At 41.8% G+C, this 19758-nt stretch overlaps 1 protein-coding gene across 3 annotated transcripts in view; it reads right to left on the bottom strand.

The window, feature by feature from the left end:
* Positions 1 to 1819: 1819 nt before the first annotated feature.
* Positions 1820 to 19758, bottom strand: part of ITPK1 (inositol-tetrakisphosphate 1-kinase) — a 141550-nt gene continuing 123611 nt past the window's right edge. For all 3 annotated transcript variants that reach the window (XM_064423532.1, XM_064423531.1, XM_064423530.1), the window contains exons 8-11: positions 16943 to 17108; positions 15330 to 15397; positions 13766 to 13928; positions 1820 to 8332 (exon numbers count right to left, since the gene is read on the bottom strand). In XM_064423532.1, coding sequence (XP_064279602.1) covers positions 8010 to 8332; positions 13766 to 13928; positions 15330 to 15397; positions 16943 to 17108 — 720 coding nt within the window. In that variant the 3' untranslated portion in view covers positions 1820 to 8009. The remainder of the gene's footprint in view (positions 8333 to 13765; positions 13929 to 15329; positions 15398 to 16942; positions 17109 to 19758) is intronic.

Below are 19758 nucleotides of genomic sequence, written 5' to 3'. Positions count from 1 at the left end.
GTCCCAAGCACCGTGGGGCTCTCCCTGCTCACCCGGGTGCCACACTGCTCTCCCCCTGGCACTGGGTGGCTGGGTCCTTCAGTGGGGCTTGGGTCACACCTGAGGCTCATCAATGAACACAGTTAAAAGTTTAAACACTGGGCAATACTTGACCAAGTCAAGCCACGTGGACAACACATGAGTAGATTAGAAAGAAGTGACAAATAGGCCAGTCAGGAGGAGAACTATTGGTCTGTGGTCCCCAGAGGTGAAGGGCCATCCCAAGGAGATGTCCCTCCTGTACCCCGGCTCACAGGAGCAATGGTGGCCAGCTGGCACTGTGCTTACCTTTCCATCCTTTGGGCTTCAGACCACAGAGCAGCTGGAGGACCAAGGGGTGCCTGGTTTAGGGAAGCTGGCCCCAAAATCTCTAAGCACTGATCATATTTTAGATGTTCTAAGTGCATTGGCAGGAGAGGGAAAGATCCACCCAGTGCCAGGGCTGTATTCCAGACCCCCCAATCCAAAGCTCAGTTCTCTCCCATCACCTGCAGCCTACAGAACAGCTGAGATGCTCAAGGAATGGCTGCCAGGCTTTGAACTCGGCTTATTTATTCTGCAAAAACCCTCAGTGCTGCTGGCCTGTGCAGTGTATTACAGGGTGTGTGTGGGTTGCCTGGCTCAGGAGGTGCGTGGTCCCAGAGCTATTCCTCACACACAGGATGAGCTTCCCAGGGAGGAGCAGGAGCTGCTGAGTGGGCACTGCCCCATTCCTCAGCCCTGGGCAGGCACTCAATGGCAAGAGGTGGTGTTGAGGCCAAGGCACAGCCCAAAAACTGCCCTGGCACAGGGCACAATTCATGCAAGAGCCTGGCTGGGGAGAGTGCACTGGAGCAAGCTGTGAGTCTTTCAGCTCTCTCCTGACGAGATCCCACTCTCTTTAACCTCAGGGAAACATGGAGGAACCAGTGAAACTAAAGGTGTTGCACAGAAGCAGTATTAAAATGTCAATTAGGGAGTTACCCCACCTGAAGAAATCACATTTTACATATTGATCTTCACCTAAATTTTAATTTCAATACTGTATTTTTAATCTGAATATTGTATATTGTAAGTACATTGTATTTATAGCTGGTACAGCTTCCCCAGGGAAATGGTCAGCACCAAGCCTGACAGAGTACAAGAAGCATTTGGACAATCAGGCACATGGTGCGATTCTTGGGGTGTCTTGTGCAGGGCCAGGGGTTGGACTTGATGATCCTGATGGGTGCCCTCCAACTTGACATATTCTATGATTTAATTTCTTCCATTTATTTTTGGAACAGAGTCTATGCCAGTAGCAGCACCCATACAACTCCTTGCAAACTCAGGCCTACTTGTCACAATAAATTCACAGAAACCCTCAGACCCCCACCACAACAAAACAAACAAAAAATCCCCACCAAACAAAAAAAACCCAAACCAATCCCAAACCCAAGAAACCAAACCACCCCCACAGAAATGCAGCCATGTCCAAAGGAGTTAGACAAGTTTTTTCACTAAGGATGGCAGCAGCAGACAGAAATTCCTGTCTGCATCCATACCTCACGCAAAATCAACAAGAGGAAAAATATTATTACTTGATGCAGCTACTCTAAATACTGTCTTAATTGGATATTCAAGTAATCACAAATATTTGTGACTCAAGGACTTTCTTCAGATGGAAAGATGGTGTTCAAGGCCTGAGTATGGGGCTGCACACGCAAAGGATGTGAACATTGAATTCCCATGAAGACAGGCCTCCCCCATGAGCTGCTCACCTCGCTGTCCTATCCACTCAGAAAGAGGAAACAACTAGAACTTGTTATAAGGCATTTATTTTCATTATGTGTTGGAAAGGGACAATCCTCTCTTCAAAACAATTACAGAGATAATGCCACAATACCTACTGCATATTGCTTTACTGTTGAAATCAAAACAATTGTCCAAAACAGATGCTTGGCAAACAAAAAGAAAATTAATATATTACCATTGAATGAATGCTGTTAGATGAAAGCACCATCTCCATTGTCTGATCTGATCAGTCATGCAATTGAAGATGCCAAATAGCAAGTATTTTGGGTTTTACAGTAAGCCATGATCTTTTAAGGGTTGGTATAATTCTATACAAATTTAAGTACAAAATGGGAATTATGTTTCAGAAGTCATAGTGAACCAGGCTGAAGCGAATCACAAGACACACTTGTTAACACTGTACAGCTGGATTTGAACACAGATACCAGAGAACTTGCGAAACTGAGCACACGCACACAATGGTCCCCGAGATTCAGCCGTGCCTGGGGGGAAGCAGTGCTGGAGACTGAAGGACAATATCCAACACTACTCACACCCAGAGGGCCAAGTCTCTCACAACTGTTGGGATCCCAAGGAATTGTTGTTACTCCATTTTAAGAACGACAGTGTTTTTAGTATGTGGTTGTCACAAGGGTATACACAAGCTGTATCAAATACTGAATCAGAAATAAATAATAAAAGATACATCTAACACATCTTTTATTTTTTTAATATTTTTTTACAGCACTGACTTTACAAGAGGATAAACAACTCATTTTTAGGGGCTGCTAACATCTGAAACAAAGAAGTCACTATTTTATACTCAACATATTCTCAACACTTAATAACTTTATATATGTATATATGACTTTTCACACACACAAAAAAAGAGAAGTTAAAATAATTTATATCTAAAACTACTGTGTAAAGAATGAAGGAGGAAATAAAATGTGGGTTTCTTTAAAAATGCTGGAAGAGGAAGACCTGATTTTCATGAACCCCATTTGCTGTTTCAGCTATTTCTGGAGTTTCAAGAGAATTCCTGGCCATCAACAAAAACTTCCCAACACATTGGGAGCCCACTGCAAACTCATGACATGCTGGGTAAGGTCACCTGCTAATGAACCCATGTGGGCCACAGGCATCTGTGATCATCAGCCCCAGTGGATTCAGGGTAAGAGTGATGGAGAGGAAGAAAACATCACCCCAGAATGCTATTAAAAACCACAGAGTGAAATTCTGGACAATTGGTGTAATGATGTCCTCTGGCTAGGATTTTACTCCCAAGCTCTACTCTCCTTGCCTTCCTTCTGCATCACAGATAAAGGATGTTTATCTCTCAGATTTTGTTACTTCCACAGGAAAGCTGCCCCAAGAGCAGAGTGGACCAGACCCCAAGAGCCACCTGCACACATAAGAGCAAAACCAATTTCCTTTGCTTGCTACAAGTGCTACTGTGCTTGTGTTGCTGAGGAATCACTCCATTTATGTCTGGATCCTCCCAAACTTCAACCATCTCAGGTAACTTTTGTGGCCACGTAAATGTGACAGAGTCCATGAAACCCATCCAGTCAAAAGCTCAAGTGTTGATGGCCTGGATCCACACAAGGTGAAGAGTGAAAGGAAAGTAGTAAAGATGTGGAAAGTACTTTGTCTGGAGGTTACATTCCTCTGAAACAGATATTAAAGCAATATTACAAATAAAATCAGCAATGTGATCTGCAATGGCATGTCCATTTTTCTATGAAAGCGAGAGGAGATTGTATTAAAGGAAATATTTTAATCTACACAAAGCATTTTCACATATTCCTAATTACAAAACACACACCATAAAGTAACTGTATACTGAATACAGAAATCAATACATCTCTTACTAAAAAGGAGAGGGGAAAAAATTAGCAGGGTAATGCAAGTGAACTCCCGCAAGTGTGTGCATGGGGAGACTGCTACAAACTCAGACTCTGTTCACTAAAAAAACAAAATCCAAGATTTTCTGCACAGCTGTGGAAGGCAAGGCTAAAAGCTTGTGTGGAAAAGCCTGAATCTCTTGTCACTGCTGCCATGCAAAGACTTAAGGAAATCAGTGTTAGTCTAAGAACTGAGAAGTCTGGATTTTTTAAATTGGATAAAAAAAACAGAAGCATTTTTCCTGTTTTGCTCTTTTTTTGCCAGACAATTCAAACACCTCTGACCCCATTTATCCTTTGGACCCCACAGCCTTTGGACTGTGTTCTGCCTCTGTTATCTAACCACAGCTCCACCTGGTTGTTGCCTGGCTGGATACTGCCCACAGTACATCTAGAAAACTTGAGGCTTTGTCTTGAGCAATTCTCATTATCTCCTGATGCCTCTGGGTTGGGTTCTTAGATGTAACCATCTACAATGAGAAAAAAATTAAACTGGTGGATTTCTGTCTGTGCAACCTGCTGCACACACATTCCCACAATGATGAGGGAGATCTTTAAACAGCTTTAACATTACAACAGTCTGAAATGTAATACTGAATTTATGCTACCTACTGACCAGCCCAGTTGATCAGTTCCTCAGCACAAAGATTGTACAGCCAGACTTCAACCAAAGGCAAAACATCACTGGCCCAGTGCTTCTGCATTACACAAACCACAAGAGCTAGCACTGATGCTGATGGTTTGGTTGCATTTCTGCAGTTGGCTTTAACATAATGATCAGGATGTTCTGGCACAGGCTACAAAGTCAGGCACAACGTGGCCAAGTCAGGTAGAAGAGGAAGAGGGTGACTTTACAGCACAGGCAGCAGTAATACCATTCAAGTTCTCTTCAACGGGGAAAGATGTTCACCTGTTGAAGCTAATTACATAATTACAGTGGAAACCAGAGTCTCATCTCCACCATGCTGACACAAAACCTGGAGAAATTCCAGTCAAGCTAATGGTATTCTCATGGATTTCAAAGAGTGAAGCAGAACAGTAATAAATCCCTAAAAAGCTACCTGGTGACCATGTAATTTTAATACAATTGCTCTCATCAGCACAGCAGTAACAGCTATGCCTCTGAAAACACAGAATAACCTTTTTCTAACTCACAATAGAAAGAATTCAAACAGACATTATGAAAAATCTCCTCAGATTGTCTGCAATTTTAAGAGCAAGGGCATTCTGTTATGATCTAATGTTACTACACTCCTACTTTTACAAAGAAAGACAAGACTACAGAATATTAACAAACTTACTGTGAAGCTTATCTTAAATCAAAACTATCCTGAACTTACCAAATGAGGCAGCAATTCAAAAAAGCACTTTAGCACAAGCTTAGTAACATACTCATGCTCAAATGTTTTACAAGAATGTAATTGTATGTCTGGATACTCAGTAATTTACAGTTTTGGCTTTTACAAATTGGTCTTCCAATTTGCCCCTGTGATTTAGCAACATTCTAGTACACGAGCCATTACCTTAATTTCTGCAAGGAAATATAGTAGTACAGCAAATGCATGGTAATTTATGTCAAAACTCTATTGTAATGCCACATCACAACAGGTACCTGCATAACTGCACCTGGTAAATTAAAGTGATACCGATACATTCGATAAATAAAAAATAAATTACAGACTATGGGAAAAGTGTCACTGATCACACCAATGACCTAAACTTGTTTTCTAGTTACTGCCAAGGTCTGGAGTAATATTTAAATATAGTATTTCTGCAAGCATTCAGAGAATTACAAAATAAACTTCTAACAATCATTTGTAAACAAGTTTAAAATGCACAATTATATTTCAGTAGTTTATTTTGGAGAAAAAAAGCAGTGCAAAATAGGCCAACCAAAATTCAGAAGGCAGCCAGGAAAATAAAATTCTTATTTGATGTTCTAACTAGGAAACAGCATACAGACATTTCCATTGGATCCAACACTCAGATTCATGTAAACATACTTAGTTTGAAAGGTCTTGAGTTAGTAACTCAGTTCTAACATCATTGCTTCATCCCCACCACCCGATAAAGAAACAACACCCAAAAAACCAAAAAAGCCCAAGCCATTGTAATAAAAGGAGCAATAGGCAAGTCTACAAACACTCCACCAGCTGGTTACAAGAAAGTACCATACAAAAATATGCACTAGCAAGTTCCTTCCTGAGGGCATCTTTTGTTACACATGTAACATAAAAACACTTTTTATTTTAAACAAACAAAAACAAACCCCAAACTGTAGATGTCAATTCATTTTAGTCATGGCTTTACAAAAGGTTTGGTCTACCATGAATACTTTTATAAACCCTTACCTATGTACATCTGACTCACTCACACCACAGCCATCCAAGACCTGCAAGCTGCAGACAACAGGGGATCCAGCAGCCTCAAAGCATACAAGGGTTGTGAAGCGTGCCCAGCTCAGAACTGATCTGCAACACTTGAGGAAGTTGGCTGTGCTTATGTGCACCCTGGGATCTGAATGATACCATGCCCAGCAGGTTCTTCATAGACATATTTTAAAGCCAGTAATCCCTGTAGAGGTGGAATAATCTTCTGTTGTGTAAATCATCCTGAAAAATTCAATCCTGGCTATAGGAAATTCCCAAGAATGGCATTTTGGAAGATGACCAATCTCTCCTACAGAAAAAGCATTGTTTACATAAAAGATCTGCTACATAACACTCTTCAAAACTTTTTCCCCTCTAGGACTAGTACCATCAGATAGGGTGGTGACATCTTTTACACAGTTTAATCCTCTCTCCACAGTCTACCTGGGCTTTAAGTTCTAGACCCTTTCCCTCTGAGTAGCCATCTAACACATGATACTAACCAAACTGGTATTAAATGCTGCAGTGACAGATGCTTTATGAACAACTGCTATAGAAAAGAGAAATTCCTATATTTGCAAGCTAGGAGCTTAACTAAGGAAATTTTCTTAACATCACCCTTCTTAAATGTATTTTAGGGCTAATAAGGGGAAGAGAAGGCCACTTCTACCAAAATAGTGTTTCTGTTCTTAGCACTTGGATATTTCCAATATAGTGTTCAGAACTAGCAAAAGTTGCAGGAATTCTCAACAGCAGAAGATGCTGCCGTACTAAAAGATATCTCAAGAGATACAAATTGGCTGTGCTATAGTTTACAAATAGTATACAGCACTGTTGTAAATTACCATATGGCCTTGCCTGGCAGCTTGCAACAAAGTAACGGGGTCTCCAAGCTAGAGCTGTCCTGTATTTCCACCTTATATGAAGGTACAGAATTTTGTTTTTATTTTAGAATAAAATGCACAACAACATGGACCTGTGGAAGGCAGTGACTGTGTTACCTGTCAGGATACACAGATCAGGTGTGCTGCTCCAAGGAAAAAGCACAGCTTTGCCAGCCTTTTCCCAGAGCTGTCCCAGAGTCCTCACAAGTGCAATGGGAGGACAATTAAACTCCCTGTGAAGAGATGAGCTGCTTCCATTAACTCTTCTAAGATTTCAGCACTAGCATGTGAATTCATAAGCATGTTATTTAATCTACTAAATGACTCAAATAGTGGCACCCTCTGGGTGAAAGGTGTTGCTGTTTGCAAGCGTGGTTAGAAGCTGATCTGAGTGAAGCAATGAGGCCTGGGGGGAGAACTGCAAAGCTGGAACAGGGGTGGTCACCTCGGTTCTGTGCCCTGAATAAGCAGGCTGCTCTGTCCTACTCAAAGTGCAGTGGCTTCACAGCAAGCTACCTGCCAACATCATGACTGGTCAACGTTTCAAGAGATTTGGTTTAGATACTGAAGTTGTTTTAGCTGTCTTATGCAATGGCCTACCTGGAAATAAAGAGGAATGGGGAGTTTTTTAGGCAAAAATCTCTAGCACTGTTACATTCAGACACTGCATTTCAACATTATTATCTTCTTGATACTATGAGGTCCGATTTTAAAATGCTGGTCACCAGTGATTACAAAGAATAATAGAAATGAAAGAGCAACCCTCCCAGAATGAAAGGACTAGTGTTAAAACACATGTGTGTGTAAACTCACTACAGATTTGCAACTAGAATCTGACAAAATGGATTTGGATCATTTTCTCGCTCTTCCCCCTTCAGTCCATTTCATCAGAAAATTAGGTTAAATCAAATGGAAAGTTTTTTTTTATTTTGATTTTTTGTGTTTTATGTTGGGTTTTTTCCCATTTTTTTTGTCAATTGTATTGTTAAAGCCTGATCTGGTTCTGGGACCACAATCTGTATCCCTGGGGCTTTTTCTCAGTCCATGGCATTGGCAAGTTATTGAGAAGAAGCTTTTGTTGCCAACGTAGCGACGCAGTGCTGCTGGAAGCTGGGGGACACTGCTGAGTTGCAGCCTAGTCTCTGGTGTTGCAGTTTTACTGAGCTGTTGCTCTCACTCTCCACAATCCAGGAGGAGTCTTTTCCCATGACGCTGAGACAGCCCGTGCTAGCACAGCATATCCGCTCGTCCATGATCCCACCGCTCTGCTCTGCCAGCAGCTTGCTGTGGTTTAGCTGGGTCACCTCAGGTACCTGACCCTGCAGGACAGCAGCTATGTGGTTCAGCAGATCTGTGAAAAATTCAGAAACACCCTCATAGCCTGAAAAGAGAAAAAATAGAGGGGAGAAGAAAAGGCAATTAAGTAATTTCCTTAGGTTCTTTCAAAGGCTTCTTTTAACAGTTTGTTTCTTGGAGTGTCCTTGCCCTCCATTGATCATAAAAAGGTTATAAAAAAAAAGGTTTTCTCCATTACATCATTTTAAGGACAGCAGAAGGAGATTAGCATAAAGAGAAACAGAGACTCTTGCAATAAAAGTATTTTTCTAATGAGAAAAACAATTGACTTTCAGATTTGATGCTTCCTTTTCCTCCCAAGTATATATACATATATATAATTTTAGGCATATTCTATCATTTGTTTCTGAGTCCAGGTTTTTCCCAAAGGTACAACCTTTCTGGTATAATGCTGATCTTTTCCATACCATTTCCAGGTTAACTATGGCAGGTAGCTCTCGTGCAGAGCTTTGTTGAGGGTCTGGACCCGCTCCACAATTTGCCCAGCAATATCCTCAGTTAGGGAAACCTCAGAGGACAGCAGGGCTGGCTTTATACCCTACAGAAAAGGCAGCTTCCCACTGAGCAAGAAGCAATGCTCGTCTAACCTAACCTAACTTGACACTTAAAACATGTTTGCTGTTATGTCTTACCTGAGGGGCAAGAAACGTACATCAATGATACAGTATTTGATAGAAACATCAATCATTCATTTCAGTACTGAAACCACCTTTCTGCATGTTCTGTTAAGTGATTCCAGACAATTCACAATGCAGTTTAGTAACAAATTTCCTGGTTGCTCAAATACCAGTAGACATTACATTTTTGGTGACACAAAGGGAGGCAGGTGTACAGAGCATCTGGGTCTATTCTAAACACTGTGCTACAGGCACAGTTTTATCATTGGATTTAATTTTAAAATTGAACCAGACATGCAACATATGGGTACAATGTCCTGAAACGGATCTTAACTGCTACTGCATTACCTAAAATTGTTGTCAGTTTGCCTTAGTATTTAGAGGTGATATATGACATTCAGTGCTGTTTAATGAGATAGGCTGATTGTTTTAAAATGTCTATAAAAGTATTCTGGAAGTGACCTGGTATTAATACAGGAGACTGAAGCAATAAGTAAGTTTAAATGACCTATGTGAATAGCACACATTCACACAGCAGCACAGGAGCAGAACCAGAGACCACAAAGTAAATGCACACTTTAGAACACTTTTAGTGATGTTATCACTGGGCAGAAGAGTTCCGCAGATCCATAATTAATTCAATTTTAATTTTTATTCTCCTGTAAAGACCAACTTCCTTAGGCAATAAAAACCCCAACTTCCTGGAAAACATGAAGTAAGACTACAATTTCACCTATAATAGATGTGGGGATTTTATGGTGTATTTATAAGCTATACATCAACCAATTAACTCTTATTTAGGCTGAAACATTTCTTTGGATTTTATTGCACTTGGTCCCAATTCTCCTAGATTCTTAACAGGTCACACAAAACATCAGCAATGTGAGACAACAGCTCGCAGTTCTCTTTTCTCAGAGGCCCTTGAAGGGATTCACCAAACAAATCTCTCATTCCAAAACACCAAGTTTCCCACTGCCCCACACAATAACGCACTGATTGGCAGGGGTCAACTAGGACTCCTAGGGCTGGCCCTGGAGTCAGAACAGGATCTCCACCCCTTGGACAGAAGTGCTTGTTACGCTTTCTTGCTTATGTAAAAGCCATGGGATTAGCCTTCAAATCTACTCAGAGTGCTTCAAACACCCCAGGAATAAGCCATCTCCATAGTAACAGCTTTAATATTCAGCAAGGAGATCCATAGTACCCCAGTCTGTTCTGTGTCTGCTCAGTGAAAACAAACTAGCCCTATAGGAGGGCACCTGGCAAACTCACAAAGAAGTTGCTTTAAATATTTAAGAGGAATAAGATGGACAGTTATTCTGTCCTGAAATCAGCAGATGTTAGTGAAAGCTGCATGTAACAGGCAGGCTCTGTCTGTGCCAGCCTTCTGCACTCTGGGTGGAAATGCCCAAGTAATTCTGCCCGGTCAGTCAGAAGAAACTTTACAAACTTGTAACAAGGAAATAGAAGGAAGGGAGGAAAAGAATTAGCTGTCTCAACTCATGGCTCACAGGACACCTGGGAAAGCTGCAAACTGTGGGTATTGCCTCACTTGGTTCACCTAGGGCTCCTGTAGACTTCTCAAACTAGTCAGTTGTGGGACACTGCTGTGCTCCAATGATAACACAATCAAGAAGTGCAGATTGAATTACACCTTCAGAAACTATTGGCAGTGAATTTGGGATTCGTGTTACACAGGGAATCAGTGGGAGGATATCATTTTTGCATGCCTAAAATATAACTTGCATGAATCGTGCTCCAGCAGGTGCTATCCTAACACTGCCCACTTGAAACAATTTTGGAAACGCCTGTCTGCAAGATGCCTGAATTTCACTATACTCAGAACAGTCTCCAGAGTCCTCTGGCTGAGCATGGATAGGAAAGATGTCCACCCAGCAATGCATGTGAAAACAAGTGCCCACCTCTGCGAGCTTTGGTGGAGGCAAGAAATGGCTACGACCATTTTTAAGCTAGCATTACAGATGCCACCTGCCTGATTTTTCAGAGACTCCCTGATCAGGCCCACTTGGCCTTTCTGCATGTTCCCTTGGTCAGAGAGAAATGGACAGCCCATATTCTGCATTTACAGCAATGTTTTTACACACACAAAATGCACATTCAGATTTGATGCTCCCAGCTACCATGCAGTTTCACCAGAGCCAGCAGTTCACCTGCATGGTGATAGCCTGCAGCTGCTGGGGCTGGGTGAGCTCAGCCACAATCACAGAACAGCAGGTTACACGGAGCCTTTTCTCTCACTTATCTGAGGTCAGACAAACATCCACAGGCTATGTGACTGTGCCTACAGCTCAATATCTCAGCTGGTAACCACTGCTAAATATAGTACCAGTAGTTTCCCACATAACAAAACACACAATAGGCCTTTCAGACATTTATCTTTAAAATCTTTTTAAAGAGTTGCTGGTGCTAATGGAGCAGATAACAGACAACATCCTTCCCACAGGTACACCTGCTCTCAATTCTGTCATTAAACTCATCTTAGATGACATCCATGGAGTGGCAGGTTCAAACAAGCTTCAAGCCCAGTAAACACTGAAGATAGCACACAAAAAAGAAAGGCAGCAAACCTCTGGGCAGCTGGATAAGGCTTTGGTCAGGCTTGGCCCCAAGCCATGGCTGGAGTTCCATGAAATAGGCTGTGAATACTCCTTAAAGGGCATCTCTTCCCCTCCCCTTTTCAAAGCAGTGGTACAGAGATAATGCCCAGGAGGGTCAGCTCCAGTTTGGCTCTACTGCAGCTCTTGAAGGCTATGATGATTTGAGGAAGAAGAGCAAAGGAGGGCACTTCCTGGGACTGCACTGAGCCAGGGGAGGAACAGCAGATCCCACTGCTGATGCAGCCCACTGGTGACTCTTTTGAGGTGGGCTGAGTTTGAACTTCTCACTAGCAAGGTGCTGGCTCAGTCAATGAACATGCTTTTGAGCAACAGAGTTACCTGTGCTGCTTTTCTTCTGTTGCATTTTACCCCATTGCTTCTTCTCTGACCTCAGCAGACCTTGAGAACAGGGCTCATCTCTGTTCTGCTGCCTTTTACAAATTTGAAGCCAGTTTTTTCTCTCCCCTGCCTTTTCTTCTGTATGTCTGGGCCCTGCTGCTACCCTCTGGTTTTTCTCCAACTTCAGCCTATCCCACAGTGATAAAGCCAGTAGTTACCATCACAATCCCCATGTTCACCATCAAAAAAACTGCTGCATGAGACACAATGTAGATCAGTGCATAAGAAACTTCTCTGTGTTCTCAAGTCTCTTGCAAGGACTAAAACACTATTAACTCAAAGCCCCTTCAAAGACCAATTACTGTGCAGGCTGAAAGGCAGGACTTGGGCTGAATATTGAAAACTACTGCCTTAGGGTAGTACAGCAGAGCAGTTCTGCAAAGTTAAGTGACAACAAGACATTGGTCCTGTTTAAATATATGTTTGCCACATTGCTGTTCCCCAATGTGGACTTTTCAATATTTCAAGAAAAGGAGAATTTCAGTCTGTGCAAAATACTAAATCCAAAATAATACTTGAAAAAAACACCCAAATCTGAAAGCACAAAGCACCAAACCAAAATGCGGGATACAGGATTGCAAAAGAATGTCCTCTATCACTGACTTCAAGACCCAATGTCTGAAATAAAATCCTATTAATAAAACTGATATGGTTCCATCTAACACCCAATTTAGGTTGTTTCACTGCCCTGGGCAGAAGAGTGTTTTCATAGGTCTGCAAATTGCATAACACCATGTGGTAGAACCATGCTGGGAAGTGACCTGAGAATAGCAGAGCTGAGTTTTAAGAGGAAGCCAGTCACTGCAGAGACAGACAAAGACTACAGGACAGTAAGAATGAGTTTTCCTGATCTGAAAAACTGAAGAGACTGGTAGCTCAGGACAAGACCTGCAGATGTAAAGACACCACAGCAACATTGAAAACTTAAAGTCTTCAATGACAGTTTAAAGAAATTACACACAGCCTGTGTAAGTCTCATGAAACAAACACCCCCATTCAGGTAATGAGAGGAGATTCTCAGAGAGAAAAACACCCTGCAAAACAGCAGGGTTATTTTCCTGGGTTACACTACTGAATTTAGCATGAGTGACAGACCATTACTGCCTCACCCTTATTCACACAGCTACTTTTAATAATTCTGATTATCAAGGAGCTTGTTTAGTTGTTTCCAAGACATATACTGCACTAAAAAAAGTGGAGGACAAATTTACCCATTTCTACATGCCCTAATCCCTCCGTTTACTCCAGGATACATTTATGAGAACCTGCAAGGACACTAACTCTCTACAGCAACTTCTGTGCTACAATTTTATCATTTTCAGATTCCTGGTATTGCTTTTGTGCACAAATGTCTTTTTGTGGGGTATCAATTTGCATGGGAAGAAATTTTCAAGGGAACAGATTGTTGCTTCTATCCCCTCATTTTTTTTTAATGGCCCAGAGTCTCAACAAAAAATAGTAGTCTTTCAAGGCTTTCCTAAAATAGAATTTAGTATTCTGTTCATTTCAGAATGAGGACTAGGCCCATAAAGTGTAGGTTCCAGCACACAGTTCCACACTGCAGTTCTTAAGTTTCCCTTTGCACAGAAGGGCACAACAGCTATGTTACAACAGGCCACTAAAATTTGACCGTATCTCCTAAGAGCTGATACTTCAATTGCAAGTTCTATATCTAGATTAGGGTTCTTCCTTCCCAGACTGACCTGTACTTGATCTCAGAACCATCTGGTGGCTGCCGTCCCACCCCCAGCCTGGGAAGCAATGATGTGAGACAACAGCAGTAAAACTTGCTCCACCAAGCAGGATTGGAAAGGCCTTTCTTACCTGGGAATGCATTTATATCAATTACTGCATGCTGCCCAGTCTGGTTGTTAATGATGATATCAATTCCAAAGAGGGAAACTCCCAGAGCTTGCCGCAGCGCTTTAGAGATTTCCCGGATGACGTCGTCATTTGGCCGCTCAAATACTCCTTCGATTTTATCCAGCTATAATGGAAAAAGACACATTACTAAGGGACTCAAACAGCCTTTATAGTGGAAAGATTGATTTTCAGAAGTTTCCAGGTGCATATCCACCAAATCTAATTGCAGAGAACCAGTGGCATGAAACCGAGAAAGATACCAAAGAGAAACTACTTCCATAATTCAAAATCCTTCCTAAACTGGAAATTCGTCTGCTCTAAAGCATCTAGTTCTTCCTCTTCATAGTGGTGCAGCTATAGAAGCAAAGCAATGTAGGAATGAATGGAGAATCAAACTCATTCTTTTAAGTACTAGATATACACCTTAAAAAACATATACAGGTGGCATATTTAACCCTGTGCTGCAAAAGTTCTGGCTATCATTATTATTTCAGTAGATCAAGGTCTGTGTTAAAGGGCTGACAGGACAGACTCCTACTGTTACTTTAATCTGAGTTATACAATACAACTCAGCTGATATCTTAAGGGCAGAGCATACCCTTTATGAGGGTTGTCATGTACAAATTATTTTGTAAGTATTTATTAAAATGAGTGCCTACAGAAGCATGACTGGAATACCTATTTGTATGAGTGAGATGGTAGGCAAACCACAGGAGCACACTCTCTTAAGTCTGAAAGTAAATTTTTAATAATAGCTTCTCCCTCAACATAACCACAAAAGGATTTATGACTAGCACAACTACAGTTTTAATATTTAGCATGCCTACCAGTGCTGCACACAAAATTCAAAATCAAATATGAAACTAGCCCCCATCAGAGCTTGTGAAACAGAGAAGAATCCCAAGACTCAAGAGACTGAAAGGACCCAGTGCTGTAAAGTGACTTTCTCAGTAGCTGAGTGCCCAAGAACTTGTTAAGATTCATATATCCAAATCTTATTAAAAGAACTGGTAATGCTAGCATGAAATTGAGCAGTGTGCTGGCACTGCTGGTCTCGAAGGACATCCAGAAATGGTCCCATGGTCACAGCTCAGGCATGCTCACATGGCAGACAAGTACTGGCCCTCTGTGGCCTTGTGCCAACACAATTCTATGCTTTAATTTTCACTGTTTGTCTTTCCTCACAGAACTGAGTCCTAGAAGAATGATTTATGCTTATTAATCTCTCTGGACAGTAAAAAGCCAGGTGTTTGCATTCAGAACTTCCTTCTTCCCTTTGCCTAGATTAGCTCTGGGTAGTTTGGGAAGCAGCACATCCCTGCTACAAGTTCTTCCTCACCGGAGCTCGGTAAGGAAAACCAGAGGGGGACACAGTCATGCTGGTTCGTGGTACCAAACAGACCTCAGCCTGCAACACAGAAGCAGACAGCTTGTGAAAGAGAGTCACTAGCTACTAACACTTCCATAAGAAAGGATTAGATAGGTTTCCAGCTGCACTAGAGGGAAAAAGACCAAGTGTACTTACTGCTGTTAAGACAGATGAGGACTCTGGTTTGGAAACATTGTGGCTGTTGAAAAATATTGATTCTCTGTCTGCAATTAAAAACAGGTTGTAAATAACTTTATACCGGGTTTTAATTTCCAAAGGAATAGTGCAAAGAACAGTAGGTGGCAGTGCAGCCCCATGAATCTCTCCTGGTCTCAACCATCCACCCCATGCACAGGGCTCTCCTGCCTGCTGGCACTTGGCTGCCTGCACAGGCAGGGACCCCCAGACAGATAACCCATGGTTCTCGGACAGAGATAAATAGAACCACACACTGGGTAAACAGAAATCAGTTCTCCTTCCCTCACCAGAGCAAATTAACTAAGTTCAGTCAGATAATTAAGTTAGTTCTTACTAATGTGCTGTACTCAAAGTGACAGTTCCAAGGGGAAGGTGTGTGACAGAAGAGAGAAGCTGCACTCACTGCAGGCGGTGGGCCAGTAGCACCTAGGCTACACTGAGAGAGAGCCCTGTGAACCTGGGCAGGACACTGTGACCATGGCAGAAAGCAATATATTTTGTGGCCAGGACCTGTCCTTCTTTTGGAGGCATCACTGGAATGCAGGTGACAGAAGCCACTGTCCTAATAGTTTATATGAACACAAATTCTGATCTAATTAATTTGAACAGGACATAGACCAGACCTAAATGTAAATACAGGCACATACAGCTACAGACAAGAACTTCTACCAGCAGCCTAACACCTATACTTACAAAATACATATTTGTGTGAGAAATGCAGTGGTGAGCACACATGGACATACTAGGATTAGCCAAAAACACTAAGAAAAGTGACAAAAAACTAGCATTTGTTAATTTATCTCCTTTAGTTTGATCCCATCCTCAACTCCTGGATTTGTCCAGTTGCTATCAGATCATGCTTCCTCCCATCGATGTGCTGCTAATTTTTTTATGCTTTTGGTGGGACACAGAATGCAGTCCTCTGGATAGGAGCTTTTTCCGTAAAGGAAATCTAAGTAATCTTTAACCAAAACTCTTCAAGTATGGCTGTCTAATGACATACAGAAGAATCCTCACTGACAAGTCCATTTCTTCTTCTCCCCAACACAGATGATATCTACAAACCAAAGCACACTTGCCACCAAGATTTTCAACACTGGGTCTCACATGAAGAGGGAGGCTCATTTAGGGGAGAGCACAAGTGATCTTTAATTTAAAACACACACATATTCAAGGTAAAAATAGGGAGAGGAAGTGCTGAAATGATGGAATTCAGGAAATTCTCTCCAAAGCACATTTATAAACAAGTTCCGGAACAAATGACACATGAACTTACTGTGAAAGGAGAGAACTTCTCTCCCTCTCCCCCTTTCCACATGACATAAAACAGGGTCTAACAGGTAAGACTCAGGTTACCATTGTATAAATATTTACTATATGAATGCCATTCGTACATATTCCAGAGCAGGTGAGTTATCTCCCTTTCTATTGAAATAATACAGAAGAGGAAACATGGCATGTCCAAACCAGCTGCCTTCACTTCAGCAGTTTTTTCACAGATATTTTCTTCAGAGATGTTTCCTGCTGAAGTTGCAAGAACAGACATTTTCTCTTAAATCAGTACAACATACCTGAGATGCCTGCAGAGAAGTTCTTTAAAGATGGTCTTTTCACCACGGTGTAAGACTCTCCAACCACGAAAACTTTATAGAGCACAGCATTGTGATTAATGAAGCTCTGAATGACACAAGGGGGGCGAACAGCTTTGAGGCCTTCCTGGTTGAAGATGATCGCCATCTGCAAACACACAGATGTCATTGTGCAAAAGGCTGGTAATAATTTCATGCTTACCCACACCTGACAAGCAACAAGGGGAACATCTCCTTTTCTGCATCTTGTTCTATTTCACTGTGTTCCATTTAAGTGACACACAGCTCTGCAAACACTACTGGCAGTGAAGCTTTCATTTTCAATCAACATTTTCTTCACAGCACTTTGCACTTTCATTTGCTGCCTTTAGTTGGGAAACTACTGCAACTGCAGGTAAAACAGAAGGATAAAACATCTGACCAACACAGATAACAAAGTTTGTATTGAATACAAGCCTGTATCATGAGAACAACACAAGGACAGCTCTGTGCACTAACTACAAGAATTCTTCCTCACAGCTCTATTTGCCCGATTTGGTTCAGCCCAGTTGCAACAGACTAAGCACCAGGGCTTCACCCACACCATCAGAGGACATTTCTCAGATTCTGGTAGTTCTTACTGCTGACAAATGCTGGCCTATCAATTTTCCTGCTTGGTTTCACCCCATTACTCTAAACAGATAGTCCTCTTGAAGGCACTGGAATAAATATGCCAAAAAGGAAGGCATTTATTGGGCCTTATGAATGATCAAGTAACTGTACACATGCACAATAACTCAGCAGATTAACATTTTCTATGTTCAAGTCAATGCGTGCATTCAATACCTACTTGCAACTGATATTCTTGCTGTCTCTACTACACAGCACAGAGTGACTTTGTGAATGGTAACAACCTGTGCAAGAAATTTCTTCAACAGCAGAATCATCCATCAAGATGATTCACAGCAACAACATCACACCTCATTTGTCTCTTACTGGTGGCAAGAAACATTGCTCTCTTCCTCCTCTTGTGTGGACTGTTGGCATTACAGTGTCTACAACATCACTGGCAAGAACTGTGCTGTTCCTATGGTGCTCTCTTCCACTATTAATTGATTCCCACAAATAAACATAAGATGAACAGGTATTTTGGAAGAGTGGAAAGCCAGAGTTTATCTTCTTAGCACAGCACTGACCTAGTGGAAGCTACGTGAGGCCTGTGTTGTGCAAAGCTCTGTGCTGGCAGCCCCCTGGACAGCACACAGCCCATATAACCCCTATAAATCCCGTGCTGGTGCGTTATGCCGGTTCACTGAGATGTCTCATGGTTTTTAACATGCATGAATAGAGCTCCAAGAATTTGCTTGCAGGGTGCACTTGCTTTCTGTCATCTAGCACAGACGTGCTGTGTCTGGCAGTAATGTGGGTACAATACTTGATGTCATAATTTCCAAATAGCATTTCTCATTATAAATGCAGAGCTCTTTTGAAGGCAAAACAAAACATTTGCACCAAGAATCTTTATTGACAATATCCACAAGGAATTCACTCTCACAAAACATAGTGATTCTTTGCCTTTTCCTTCTTGTCTGCTCAAATGCTCAGAAAAAATTCTGGATACATTTCCTTCAGGCGAGAGGTGTCTCATGGCAGCTTTACCAAAGGTTAGTTATGTTCTGACCCACTGGCAGCCAGGAAGCACAACTTCCAGCCATCATTTCTGCTCGGGTTTAACAAATGGTGCTGGCAAACCAGGGGTCAAGTGCTGAGCTGCTGAGGCCACTTCTAGTGCAGAGGCCATGTAGAACTAGAGACACCACAGAAAGGGTGGCCCCACCCCAGCTTAACAACAGCATGTACTCACATGAGAAAAGTGGAGTCTGCCAGCCTCATCTGGTAAACTCACACACCAAACCCAAACTTATACATCAAAACTTAAACTCAAGCCTGAACTTTCAGCTGTCCCTGTTAGCCAGTATTTGAACTTTCTTAACAGCCATCTTATGAAGAAAAGCAGGTTTCTGGTGCTCTAATTTCAGTGTCAGCTCTGCATTGGAAATATATCCACAAAAATTGAAGTGATTTACCAAAGCCAGACAAGGAGTCATTAATAAAACAGACCTATGCTCCATCTTTTAGACAGATTGTGCTGTAAGCAGGTATTTATCCTATGCTTCCTTTGTAACTATTGACCATAAGCAATTCCAAAACAGTTCCACTCTGATCATAAATATAGTTTTGGATCACTCCTGAGAACTCAGCAACTCCAAAAGTGACTACTGCTACTACTATGTAAAGTACTAGGCAAGACTTTAGGCTTTTTTCCAGGGGTCCTCCTAAGCTCTCGTCATAATTTCCTGTGATAAAGTGCAGACTATGGCTGTATTTTAGTCTCATTTTTGCTCTGGCAGGAGGCTTAGAGGTGTCTGCACTGTATGAAACAAGATCAAAGAAAGATTCACCAAGGAAATAAAGTCCAAGCCTAACTGGACAAGTACTGAGAGGTTCATGTGTTTCATTTTGCAGTTGCAGAGGAACTCTTGACAGAAAAATCAGCAGGAAAATTGGAGTCTTAAATTCATTAACAATCCAGTACCCGAGTGTTCTCAGGAATGACAGCAAAAATTTATAGCAGCTGCTCCAACAAACTAACTGGACTGTCTGTTGGCTTGTGAAATAAGCCAAGGTAAAGCCTGCCTGAAAAATCTCACTGCATTTTTAAAAGGAAGTGCTGGTCAGTCAAGATTTCAGCCACAGCCATTCTGCTCAACTAGATTTACAATTTACTTGAGGGTCTTCAGCTCTCAGAAACATTGCAG

The sequence above is a fragment of the Passer domesticus genome, chromosome 6 (genome assembly GCF_036417665.1).
Source record: "Passer domesticus isolate bPasDom1 chromosome 6, bPasDom1.hap1, whole genome shotgun sequence".
NCBI lineage: Eukaryota > Metazoa > Chordata > Aves > Passeriformes > Passeridae > Passer > Passer domesticus.
The sequence above is the reverse complement of the archived record's forward strand: the minus strand, read 5'-3'. Positions and strand labels throughout refer to the sequence as shown.